This window comes from Canis lupus, chromosome 21, assembly GCF_048164855.1.
Source record: "Canis lupus baileyi chromosome 21, mCanLup2.hap1, whole genome shotgun sequence".
NCBI classification, from domain to species: Eukaryota; Metazoa; Chordata; class Mammalia; order Carnivora; family Canidae; genus Canis; species Canis lupus.
The window spans coordinates 13,450,658-13,463,843 of NC_132858.1; the positions used below are offsets into that span (position 1 = coordinate 13,450,658).

The 13,186-nt window shown below is 48.7% G+C and overlaps 1 protein-coding gene across 1 annotated transcript; it reads left to right on the forward strand.

Moving 5' to 3' along the window:
* Window positions 1-56: 56 nt before the first annotated feature.
* On the forward strand, window positions 57-4,569 carry ZNF408 (zinc finger protein 408). The gene is made up of 5 exons (XM_072790709.1): window positions 57-233; window positions 541-818; window positions 1,596-1,657; window positions 1,878-2,137; window positions 2,978-4,569. Exons 1-5 carry the CDS (start codon window positions 116-118, stop codon window positions 4,516-4,518), a joined length of 2,259 nt encoding a protein of 752 aa, XP_072646810.1. The 5' UTR covers window positions 57-115; the 3' UTR covers window positions 4,519-4,569.
* The last annotated feature ends 8,617 nt before the right edge of the window (window positions 4,570-13,186 follow it).

The following is a 13,186-nucleotide window of genomic DNA, read 5'->3' on the forward strand; positions in this document are numbered from 1 at the left end:
GGTTCTCTTTGTTCTCGGACAGAGTTCTGCCTCGCCTGTATTCCCCAACTCGCGGTTCCGTACACCAATGAGTCTGACTCTCAGGATTCTTTCCTGACAGGAAATTTGGAAGCCAATGGCTGTTTCCGGGAGGAGCGGAATAGAAGACGCTCACTTCCGGCGGAAGGAGGCTTTTCTGGAGGGGATGGAGGAGGCGGAGGAGTTGCTTTCCAAGGGCGAGAGACTGCGGTTGGGTTAGTCACCTGAGGTGTTTCTGACCCCGGGCCCTGGCCTTAGATAGACCTGACGTTCCCTGCCTGGGGAACTCTCTGCCTCAGGCCCCTTTCCTCCCTAGCCCGGGATCCTCCTCCGGTGCCCTCAGAAGTCTCTGGGGGCTCCAGAGTCCTCGAACCCCCTCGAACCTCTGATGGGCCCACGTAGAGCCCTTTCAGGTCCCTCAGACTGCCAGAGCCTAGCGGGATCTGCGGTGTCTCCCCGCACCTGTCCTCACCCTCACGGCCTCTTGGGCCGCCCCCTCACTGCCTTCCCATCTCCCTGCAGCCCCCGACCCACGCCTGGGCCTGGACTTGGGATGGATCCCCTCTGGACAAGGCTGTGCTCAGGGCCTCAAAGACTTCCCGCCCGAGCCGACCCGGGCCGTCCTCGCTCTGCAGAGCCTCCCCCGGGGCTTGGCCCTTGGCCCTTCATTCGCCGAGGAGCAGCGCTTGGGAGTCTGGTGTGTCGGGGAGCCCCTGCAGCCGGGACTGCTCTGGGGGCCGCTGGAAGAGGAGTCCGTCCCCGAGCAGAAGGACGAAGGAGTGAAGCCACGGCGGAAGGAGGTATTGAAGGATAGGACTTGTCTTCTCCGTGACTGAAATTCTGGAAGAGGTTCAGCCATTCCTGGACAGCTCTTCGGTTTGTTAGAAGAAGCAGGGTATTTCAAGAGACAGGCGACGACAGTTTTGCCCCTTCTCTCCAGGACTGCCTCTTCCCCTCACTTGCAGTAGTTAAGGAATCAAGGTGCAAAAGGTTGCTGAAAGCTAGACTATAGAATATATTACATGTGATACGTATATAATAGGACATAGTGTCATATTTCATAGTGATGAAAGCCAAGAGCAAAGGTATTTGGAATAAAAAAAAAGCCATGAAGTCAAATCCCAGCTTTGTCACCTAGCCAGTTAAATGACATGTCTCATTTAGCCCATTTGTAAGATAAAGGGATGGCGGTGTCTTTTATTTTAAGCTTTCAGGGTTATGTGGAGCAATAGACGAAATAGTGCAGGTAAAGGGTTTCATTGCATAGTAAGTCTTAAAAAAGAAAAGTTGTTGTACCTCTTACTACTTTTTTGGTTTGGTGCTCACTAGAGTGCAGTAATGTGTTCAATTTAGTAGTTCTCCACACAGTGGGAGGGTGAGGAGGGGTATAGTCTTTTGATCCCTACTGAGTGAAAAATCAGACAACACAGTCCTGTAGAGGCAGAACCAGAGACCATTAGCCTTCCAGGGGCTTCATATTAGATCTGTCTCAGGAGAGGTTACATCCCTTTTCTCCCCCACCCTGGTCCCCCCCCCCCCAAACACATGGGAGAAGGACTCTTATTGGTTTATTTCAGGACGTGTCACTAGGCCCATGGGGAGACGTGTGTGCTTGTGAGCAGAGTTCAGGCTGGATCAGGTAAGTTACAGGAGAGTATGTAGTGAAGATGGTCCTTTGAGGCTTTTTGTCATGGCATGAGATGGAACCAGAAGCACCCTGTAATTCCCCACCCGGTGACTTTCTGCAATGAGGGTTCCAAAGGCATGGGGTCTTTAGGACTCAGACGGCCCAGAAGCTGGGGCTTCAGGGAGGGACACTTGAAGAAGGTCTCCTGAGCTAGTTCTCCTCTGCTTTGCAGTTTGGTGCAGCGGAGCAGGCTGGAAAGTGAGGGAAATGTGGCGCCGGTGCGGATCAGCGAGAAACTTCATCTGCAGGTGTACCGGATCATACTGCCAGGCTTTGAGTTGCTCCTGTGGCCCCAGCCTCCCTCTGATGGCCTGAGCCACACCCAGCCCAGGCTAGAAGAAGAGGCAGCCATGGCTGTGCTGACAGAAGTGGACTCTGTGGTACAGCAGGAGGTGGACTCCCCAGGGGAAGATGCAACAGAACCTTGGACAGGTACATGGGAAATAAATACTGGCTTCCTAAATTATCACCCAAACAACCTATTGATAAGACAAAGCAAAGCTATGGTCCAAGGAGATACAGGAGAACATTATAGAGTCTTAGTAGGTTTTCTGAGTGGCAAGGGTAAAGCTTGAATATTTATTGAAATTTTGAAGTCTGGTATAAGCCGTGTCTTTCAGTGTGTAATGGGGGCGGGGCTTGATCAGGGTTGAATAAGAATCATGAAATAATAGTTTAGGATCCATGGACACAAGGCTAGAATTTCCAGGCAGGGGGCTCAAAAAAAAAAAAGAGTCTTGGGGTATAACCTGTCATTTGATGCTTTCTATTGCAGAGTGATGGGTCTTTTCCTTAGAATGAACACTTAGAATGAACTTGAGTAAGTTTTCTGGAATAGTAAGGTCATGTTGATGAAGACAGCAAATTGTGTAGAAGGTTTCCAATTTCTTACATTTCTTCTACCTGGGATGGGGGTGGAGGTTCTTTTATTTTCAGATAAGCTAAGGTGAGAACGTGGTAGTCTAATTCATCCTAAGTGTGTGTCTCCAGAGGCATAATTAGGGGCCTCTGGGATAGCCCTCTCTCAGACTATCCAGAGGTTTGGAGGACCATGGTTCCCAAGAATGCTTCCTCAGGAGGCACCTGAGACTGGGCATGAAGATAAACAGAGCATGTGGTTCATGTTCCAAGGGAGGGATTGGCATCATTGCCACTCCTGAAGTTCAGGGGCTGAGTAGGAGGAGACAGGTATTCATATAATTTCCTGGTGACACCATTGCTACCACCTGTTACAGTTTCTACTAACCCCAGCACCCCATTCTTGCCTTGCAGATCCTGGTCACCAGTCACCACCCAGCATCCAGGCAGAGAGTATGGTAGGCCCTGGACTCAAGCCCCAAACCCAGGATCAGCTTTCCAAGGAGACCCAACTGCTTGGCCCGCTCCCTCAGGATGGCAGCATGGATGAGGAGGACCCAGCCCAGACACAGATGCCACCTGAATCTCAGAGCAGCTCTGCTACCCAGCAGGGCACAGAGAGCAGTGAGGCCAGTTCCTCATTCTCTGCCAGGGACAATCAGCTACGTGCTTATGTGGTCAAGAAGTTACGTGGTCCCAGTGGTCAGTGCCCACCCAGAGAAATGACCTCGGAGCCCAGGGCCCAGCAGGCTGGAGAACAGCAACAACCGGGCTTCCCAGCATGCTTGAGGAGCCCTCCTGGCCCAGCAGGAAGCTCCCCAAAACAGAGGCGACGGTACCGGTGTGGGGAATGTGGTAAGGCCTTTCTACAACTGTGCCACCTGAAGAAGCACGCATTTGTGCACACGGGCCACAAACCCTTCCTTTGCACTGAGTGTGGCAAGAGCTATAGCTCAGAGGAGAGCTTCAAAGCCCATATGCTGGGCCACCGTGGGGTGCGACCCTTTCCTTGCCCACAATGTGACAAGGCCTATGGCACCCGGCGAGACCTCAAAGAGCACCAGGTGGTACATTCAGGTGCCAGGCCCTTTGCTTGTGACCAGTGTGGCAAGGCCTTCGCCCGCCGGCCTTCCCTGCGGTTGCATCGCAAGACCCACCAGGTGCCAGCGCCCCCTGCCCCGTGCCCATGCCCTGTGTGTGGCCGGCCCCTTGCCAACCAGGGCTCCCTGCGAAACCACATGCGGCTCCACACCGGGGAAAAGCCTTTCCTGTGCCCACACTGTGGCCGTGCATTCCGCCAGCGGGGCAACCTGCGTGGGCACTTGCGGCTGCACACGGGGGAGCGTCCTTACCACTGCCCTCACTGTGCTGATGCCTTTCCTCAGCTCCCTGAGCTTCGACGCCATCTTATCTCTCACACTGGGGAGGCCTACTTGTGCCCTGTGTGCGGGAAAGCCCTTCGAGACCCACACACACTGCGTGCTCATGAGCGCCTGCACTCAGGGGAGAGGCCCTTCCCATGCCCACAGTGTGGCCGTGCTTACACACTGGCTACCAAGCTGAGGCGCCACCTCAAATCCCACCTAGCTGACAAGCCCTACCGCTGTCCCACCTGTGGCATGGGCTATACCCTCCCCCAAAGCCTCAAGCGCCACCAGCTCAGTCACCAGCCTGGGGTACCCACCAGCCCACCCTCCAGCCCACCCTCTGTGCCACCCGCTGTTTCTGAGCCCACTGTAGTATTACTGCAGACTGAACCAGAACTGCTAGACGCATGCAGGGAGCAGGACGTCTCCCCAACCCAGGACGTCTTTGAGGTCACCATTTCGGAGAGCCAGGATAAGTGCTTTGTGGTGCCTGAAGAACCAGGCCCCACGTCCAGCCTGGTGTTCATCCATAAGGACATGGGTTTTAGTGCCTGGGCAGAAGTGGTGGAGGTGGAGACGGGCACCTAACCCCCTGCCCCCCCCCCCCCGTGGAGTACTATATAAAGCTAGTGTTTTCTAGCTGCTGGATGTCTGCGTCTGTCCTTGGGTTGCATGTTGGAGTCTAGTCTATTCTGAGAAGCAGATCAGGGATTTCCCTTCCTGTTTATGGACTGCCACATTGTTTCCCAAGACTATAAGGTAATCCTGTTCTAGGTTTAAGAACTTTTTATTGACTTCAGTAGAGTTTGTTCTGCTTCCCTCACCAGGAACTCCTCAAGGCGCTTGTTCTTTAAACATGGCGGAAGTGACCGCACCCAGTGAGGTAGTCAGGTACCTGGCAGCACTATTGCCCTACTGTGTGCTTAGTGCTGGGATCATCACTCCCACTGAGCTCCCTGAGGAGCAAGCACTTCCATTTAGAAACCAAATGGAATGACTTGAAGGTTAAAAGGCCAGAGGCTTAAAAAAACTAGATGCTGAGTTCAGGTTATAGCTCACTGTTGTCTCTAACTTGAGCTATTGGTGGTTTAGGTGGCCACCATCCCAGGGCTGTGAAATTGTTTTTTTTTTTTTCTTTGTTGATAGACACCAGGCCAACTGGAGGCAGCTAGGGCCAGATCTGGACCCTTCTGAAGACCTGGACAAAGGCAACCCTATTGAGGGAAGGAATGGACACAGGTCTTACATCAGCTGCAGACCTGCACCACACTGGGTGCCAGGATACAGCTGGGAGCTAGACTGGGGTGACATTCTCTACAGAGCTCAGGATCTGCTAAGGCCGGAAGCACTGGACAAGAGTTTGCAGAGGATCCCTAGCTAGTGCTATATGGACGTGTTAGATGGGATGGTTTAACTTGGTCTGGGGCATCAAGGACATGTCCCAAAGGAATAATAATGGTAATAAATAGCCCTTACTGTGGGCCAGTTGTTCATGTTTATATAATCTTCATAGCAACGCTGTGAGGTTGGTGGTAGTAGTATTCAGGTTTTACAGATGAGGAAGCAGCTTTGAGTGTCATGCTCAAGGTGGCACAGCTACTAGGAGCAGAGCCGAGACAAACTCTCAACGACACTGCAGCCCTGCATCTTACTCATGATCTGATGGATGAGAAGGTGGAGGTGGTGGGAGCTGCACGTGCAGCAACCCTGTGGTGAGGGCCCGGGGGATGTGAGCAACAGACGAATGTGGCTGGGGCAGATCACACAGGCCTTGCTTCAGGAGTTGGGACTTTATTCTCAGAACATTGAAGAGTTTTGAGAAGGGGAATGACATGACTAGATTTGTGTTTGAAGAGGCCTCAAGGATGGATTGGCTGGTGAGATATGGTTGTGGGGAAATCAGTTAAGGCTGCTGAGGTGATGGGGAATTGGGTGGTGGCAGTAGAATTGTAGAGAAATGGAATCATTCATCAAACGTGAGCACTTTCTGCATGCTAGTTAGGGATATGGCATGGGAACAGCCTCTGCTCTCAGAGTTACATCCTGGTGTGCGTGGACGAAACGTCAGATGATTATAAATGTAGTGAAAAAAAGTCATGCTGGGGGAGAGGATAAAACTAGTGTAATTTTACAGAGGGAGGTCAGGGAAGGCCTCTGATAACGAACAGGAGCAGAGATCTGAACTGTGGAGGAGAGGAGCCACATTGATGTCTGTAGGACCTGTATTCCAGGGAAAGAGAACAGTATAGTATAGCAAAGCCCAGCGGGTTCAAACAAGAGCAAGGAGCAGAGATGCCTGGGTGGCTCAGCAGTTGAGTATCTGCCTTCGACTCAGGGTGTGATCCCAAGGTGCCAGGATCAAGTCCCACATTGGGCTTCCTGCATGGAGCCTGCTTCTCCCTCTGCCTCTCTCTCTCTCTCTCTCTTTCTCTCTCTGTCTTTCATGAATAAACAAATAAAATCTTAAAACACACACACACAAACGAGCAGAGTGGCCAAGGCAGAGGATGGATGGAGGTAAGGGCAGGTTGGGGACTATGGGCCATGGTGAGGATTTTGGGCAGATAGATTCTCTGAGAGAAGTGACAATTCATGGACTGAGGGAAGGAGGGAGAGCTGACTACTGGTTCCTGACTTAGCACGTTAAGTGGCACTGGGGTGAGAGTAAGGATTCTGGTTGGAGGTGGGCCGAGTTTGAAGTGCCTACGGTAGAAACCACAAGCTGTCAGAAGTCTGCAGGATATGGGGAGAAAAGGCTGCTGTAGAGGGGGAGTCAAGACACTAGTGACCAGGTCCTGATCATCAAAGCTGGGGTTTTAAGAGGTGAACAGAGAGGCGGGCCAGGTTCACTTACAGGAGGGAGGCTTTGCAGGGGACACGGAAATTGCATCCAACAAAATAGAAAACCTGTCAAGCATGTGTCACAGAAGCAGAAAGAAGAGCGTTTGACCAAAGAAGTGGGCAAGAACGTTCGCTGTTGTCGAGAGGGTTGAAGTTTGTGAAGTCACTGAGCTGAGTAAGGACAGGTGGAAGCCAGATTGGATTTGCTTTGAGGAGTAGGCGGCAAGAGAGGAAGAACTTAGATTCTTGTCCCATCCTCTGTCCTGCGGAATTAGACGTGGCCCCTGTTTCACAGACTCCAGGCTGGAGCTGGCCAAGATCACATAACCAGTAAATGGCAGAGCCAGGACTGAAACGTGGAGTGTTCTCTGGCTTCCCAGCACTCGATCACAGTGTCACAGGCAGTCCTGTGTCTCGTGCTTTGCCACTGACATTTACCCAGCACCTTCCCAATTTGCATAGCTTGTTGACAAAGCATCATTCTGAAACTGTCCACAGGGAGGGAGGACAGCAGGAAATCGTGGTGATCTATGGAGAGAAAGGTCATACCATCCAAAGCACAAAAAATAGCTGCTGCTATTAGTTTTGAGTAAGCCAGCCCTAGCTCTTGGAGCCTGTGTGAGGCTTGATAGGTCCTATTCTTTTCTAGCTCCTGCTTTGGGCAGGGTCGTGCCAGCTCAGCTGACAGCTTAGCAGTCAGCGTCCGCCAAGTGTGTTTAGGTGTCCTGGGACATTCCCACCACTCGATCCCCAGCTGTGCAGGAAGGACATACTCCTCCTTCACTACCCATTTGGTGGTGAGCTGTGTGGGCAAGTTGGGCATGCTTTGGGTCTGGGGATGCCTGTCCACACCTCACAACCTTACCTCACCTTCACAACCTTCCTTACACCCAAACCTGGAATGCTTACATCCTTGCTACATCCCCCACATAAACGGAGAACTTTTCTCTCCATTAAAGCTGTCCCTAGTGATGCAGAGTGGGGTCAGATCAAAACCACCAAACCCAAAGGCACGTGTTTTGGGAGCCTCTGTTCTGCCAGGACTTACGGTTAGAGTGTGAGCAGGTGTCAGCACTGTGCAAGCTCCCCATATTACAGAGGAAGACATGGATGCCCTGAGAGGAGTCCTTTCCAAGGCTTGAGTAGCAGAACCAAGACAGGGGCCAGGTCTTCTGACCCCTAATTTAGAAGTCTTCCAGTTAAAATGCAGTGGCTGTTCTTGAAAAGATTGATCACCGGAGTAATTTTTTTCATTGAGGAAATAATCTTCAGATGTCAGAATAATTCTTGTTTATCTGAACAGTAGAGTCCCTTTATTCTCTACTTCTTTCCTTCATCCCCAGATTAAGTCACTTTTAACAGTTTAGTGGATATGGCATTCATTTGAATGCTGCTGCCTGCTGTAGGGCAAAGATGCTATGAAGTGGTGCTGGAGGACACCTTAACCTGGAGGCAGGTTTGACTGCATGGTGTCTGCAGCTGCTAAACCAAACATCAGACGGTGTAGGAAAAAAAAAAAAAAAAAAAAGGCCGGTGTAGGAGATAAGAGATCTTTTATCCCCATTTGCAACTTCAACAAAATGAGAAAATCTTACAATCATCTGAATTACATTTAAGCACCTCTAAACAAGGCAAAGCATCATGGACTGTAAAAAGCCCCATCTCTAGACAGGTTCAGGTGTGGTTTGTGGCTCTACCCTTCCTTGACTGACTGCATAAATTCAGGCAAGTTACTTGGCTTCTCTTTGTCCTGTTTCCTCATCTTTTAAAAGGGGTAACTATGGTACCTACCTCATCAGTACTAGGTACCCGGCACATGGTGAGCAGTTAATAAATTGTAGCTTGTTACTAGTAGTATTGTTATCAGCCCTCTTAATTTGGAAGAGAATATTAAGGTGCTTTGCCAAGCACCAAGTTTCCTCTAGGTATTGCTTGTTTCGGGCAGGTCTACATCACTCACAATAGTTTTGTACTTGGGGTGCATGTCTACTGGGTTTGCTTCATGGAACAGTGAGGCTGTACTCTAGCAGAATGTCAGGGGATGAAGGTAATGCAAGGTGAAGAGCAGTGGTCTGAGAGGCATGAGTCTAAGTCCCGGTCCTAGCTTTATAGCACCAACACTACAGCCTTGGTCAATTAGCTCCCCACCTCGAGACTCCCTTTCCAAACAGTGACATAGGGAATTTAGACCAGATCATTGCTTTGCAATCTCAGCTCCACCATTGGGCCCTTTTGCTAACTTTTTTTCTTCTATGGATCTGATATATTTTTTAAGATTTTATTTATTAGCGCACAAGCAGGGTGTGGGGGAGAGGGAGAGGGATAAGCAGACTCCCCACTGAGGAGGGACCCCCAACTCGGGGCTCAATCCCAGGATCCTGAGATCATGACCTGAACCGAAGGCAGATGCTTAACCAACTGAGCTACGCAGTTGCCCCTGAATCCTAAATTTTAAGAGCTTTTGATTAAATAGAAATTCACTCATTTTAAAATGCTGATCAGATTGAGGGGGAAAAAGTAAGGTGTTTAACCACCTCAAAAGATATAATGTCAGCCACAAAAGAAAAAAATTATCCTTGTCTTAAGGTAAACTTACAATTTTTGAGGGTTTAAAAAAATATCCAAAAGGACAAGACCATCCTGTAGTATATGCATGGAGCCCTAGGCTGCAAAATGTCTGGATTTAATGATACCTGACCTTCTTTCCAGCTCTGAAATTCTCTGTCTTGGAACATAATTTTACTGTTTTCAGTGATTACAGAGCTTCGTTTTACAACATAGCATTGGCCTTACCCATGATTTTGTTTGACGCCAACTTGTTGGGAGTAATGCAACCCTTCATTATCGCCTTGTGCTTAGTGGGTAATATGATCCGCTTTAAGTTTGCAGGCATGTTTTTGGGGTGAGAAACAAGAGGATGTGTTCACACAAGGTGATAAAGGCCTTCACTGCTTCTGTATCTTTGGGGTAAATCCCCAGCAGTGCAATTGCTGGGTTGTAGCGTAGCTCTATTTTTAACCCTTTGAGGAACCTCCACAGTTTTCCAGAGTGGCTGTACCAGTTCACATTCCCACCAGCAGTGCAAGAGGGTTCCCCTTTCTCCACATCCTCTCCAACATTTGTTGTTTCCTGTCTTGTTAATTTTCATCATCCTCACTGGTGTGAGGTGGTATCTCATTGTGGTTTTGATTATAGGGTAAAGGAGAGAAATTGAGTGGGAAATATCAGAGAGGGAGACAGAACATGAGAGATTCCTAACTCTGGAAAACGAACAAGGGGTAGTGGAAGGGGAGGTGGGCCGGGGGATGGGGTGACTGGGTGACAGGCACTGAGGGGGGCACTTGACGGGATGAGCACTGGGTATTATACTATATGTTGGCAAATCGAATTTCAATAAAAAATTAAAACAAAAAACAAAAGTCTAAACCAATCATAGTACTTCTATTCCTCTTGTGCATTTGGGTGTTAGTTCTCTCCTTGGTTTCTATTATCCTGAACAGTCTCTCCAACCCACCTCATTTATTTCCATGTCATGAATTTGCCAGAGAGACTGGACCCATTTGTTCTGTTGAATGTCTGTCGTTCCTTGTGGTGGTGGCTAACTTATTCCTTTATCATCTGTATTTCCTATAAACTAGTAATTAAATCTAGAGGCTCATTTAATTCAGCTTCACTATTTTAGGAAGAGCCCTTCACAGGCAGCATTGAGTATTTCCAGTTTCATACATAATAGTGGGGTTTACTGGATACTTCGTATGTGGCAGGCATTTTGATACTTTATAAACATAATATGCTTTGAAGGGGTAGCTTAGTATTTACCTCAAAATGATAAATTTAACTCTGAATCCATCTAGATCGGAGGGAGACCGGGATATATGGAATCCAAAGAATTGCAGCAAGTGAGAACCCAAAGATTACAAATTCTGAGAGCTGGGGGTGGTTCTGCAGGGACAAAAGGAATGGTATAGATCAAATAAAACACAAAACCAAATTTATCAGAGTAACCTGGAGTTTTCTTTAAAAAAAAATTTTTATTTTTTCATGAGAGACACAGAGAGGCAGAGGCACAGGCAGAGGGAGGAGAAGCAGGAGCCCAATGCGGGACTTGATCCTGGAACCCCAGGACCACATCCTGAGCTGAAGGCAGATGCTCAAGCACTGAGCCACCCAGGCATCCCTGGTCTAGAGTCTTCTTGTTGGTCTTGTCATTCCTGGACCCAAAACCATGACTTTCAGAATTTTCATGCTCTCTCTCTCCTCGCCAAAGAGCCCACGCTGGCCATCTAAACCATCTATCGTAACTATGCAAATGATAGACTGGGAGCTGTTTTGGTTGGGTCCAGCATTTGCCATTGACAAGATGTTAGGACCCATAGTCTTCAGAATGAAATTCTCCCTGCTAATTGAATAGCACCATGATACGTGAGTGAATTCATCACCCAACACATAAATCCAGGCATAAATCTGTGGAAGCAGGAGCCAAATCTAAGCAGAAAGCTTCAATTATCTTCCCAGGGCCTAGAGAACCAAAGTTTTCTGCTTTGGAATATTGTCTGCAAATAGCTTGAGGAAGACACAGCCCAAGACTTGCCTGTTAATGGTGATGTCTGCACGTGAGCATGCCATGAGCTCAGCAAGTCTGCAAAGAGATCAGTATGAGTTTTTCAGCAACAGCCTTGTGAGACAAATATTGTTCTAATTTTACAGATGGTGAAACCCAGGCCTGGCCTCCCAAACCAGTGCTCTATTTTCTGCTATGATGCTTGTATATAGGGATGTTCTGACAGCAAGAGCAGACCCTTAGCCCTGAATCCCTAGCCCCCCCTAGAAGAGGGGCCATGTATTATGTGTTTTGTCCTCCTGGTCAACACCCTCTGCTCTTTCCTTTTCTCCCTCTCCTGGTCGACTCAGCACTGGCCCCAGCTGGTCCTCAGAAAAAAAAGAGGATCACCTGTTTTGAAGCGGCAAGGATGAAGCCACACTTCTCAGGAGCCCTTCCCTTAATATGTAATTTTTAAAGAAACTAGTGAAGTAAGATCTTTTCACTATTCTCAAAAAAAAAGTAGGCTCTACATCTTTAGTGAACAGGGACTCCAAATTAAAACCACAATGAGATACCTGCACATCCATCAGGGTGGATAATGTGAAACAGATGGACAATATAGAGGGTTGGTGAGGATCTGAACAACTGGAACTCTCAAGTATTGCTGGTGAGAGTGTAAACAAGTGCTGATCATTTGTCAGTGACTTAGGCAAAGCATATGTCTTTTGACCCAGCAAATCTACTCTCATGCACGAGTATTTGTAGCAGTGATGTTCATTATAGCCAAAACAGGAAACTAACCCAAATGCCCATCAATAGGTATCAAATGGGTAAATATTTACACAATGAGATACTACACAGTTTTTCAAGGATTGGACCACTGATCTGAGAAGCCAGACACAAACAGGTATATGCTGTAGGCTTCCATTCCTATGAAGTTCAAAGATAGGCAAAACTGGTCTAGGGTGATGGTGGTTAGAATAGTGGTGATCTTAGGGACAATACTCTGGAGAAGGCTAAAAATGTTGATCTGGTGGTGGTTACATAAAAATGTGAGTCAAAGGGCGTCTGGGTGGCTCAGATGTTGAGCCTCTGCCTTTGGCTCAGGTCATAATCCCAGGGTCCTGGGATCAAGTCCCACATGGGGCTCCCTGCATGGAGCCTGCTTCTCCCTCTGCCTATGTCTCTGACTCTCTCTCTGTATCTCTCATGAATAAATAAATAAAATCTTTTAAAAAAATTAAACACTTAGGATTTGTTTAAACATTGCTGAGTATAAGTTAATCCTTGGTTTAAAAAATATATAGAAAAAGGGATCCCTGGGTGGCGCAGCGGTTTGGCGCCTGCCTTTGGCCCAGGGCGCGATCCTGGAGACCCGGGATCGAATCCCACGTCGGGCTTCCGGTGCATGGAGCCTGCTTCTCCCTCTGCCTGTGTCTCTGCCTCTCTCTCTCTCTCTCTCTCTCTCTGGGTCTCAAATGAATAAATAAATTAAAAAAATATATATATATAGAAAAATAGGAATCTATGTATCTATGTACTATACTATATCTAGGAACTGGGCCACCCAGGAATTAAGCTAATTCATGGGAGTCCTGACCCCCAGGTCTGTGCGAACCCTCTTTGCTTTGCTCGGCACCAGGCCCCGCCCTGCTATCTTCTCAGACCCTACGTGATGGCAGTCTAAACCTGTATGGCCAGGCCTGGAGGATGGCAAGACGGGAACGGGTGTTTCCTGTGTTCGTGCTCTTTGTCCTCTGTCCTAATTAGACACAGGACTAATATTTACCTTGCAGAATGCAAACAGAAAATGGGGGAGGGATGGGAGCAGGGCTCGGTGAGGGGCAGGGTAGGAGCAGCAGCCACTCTAGG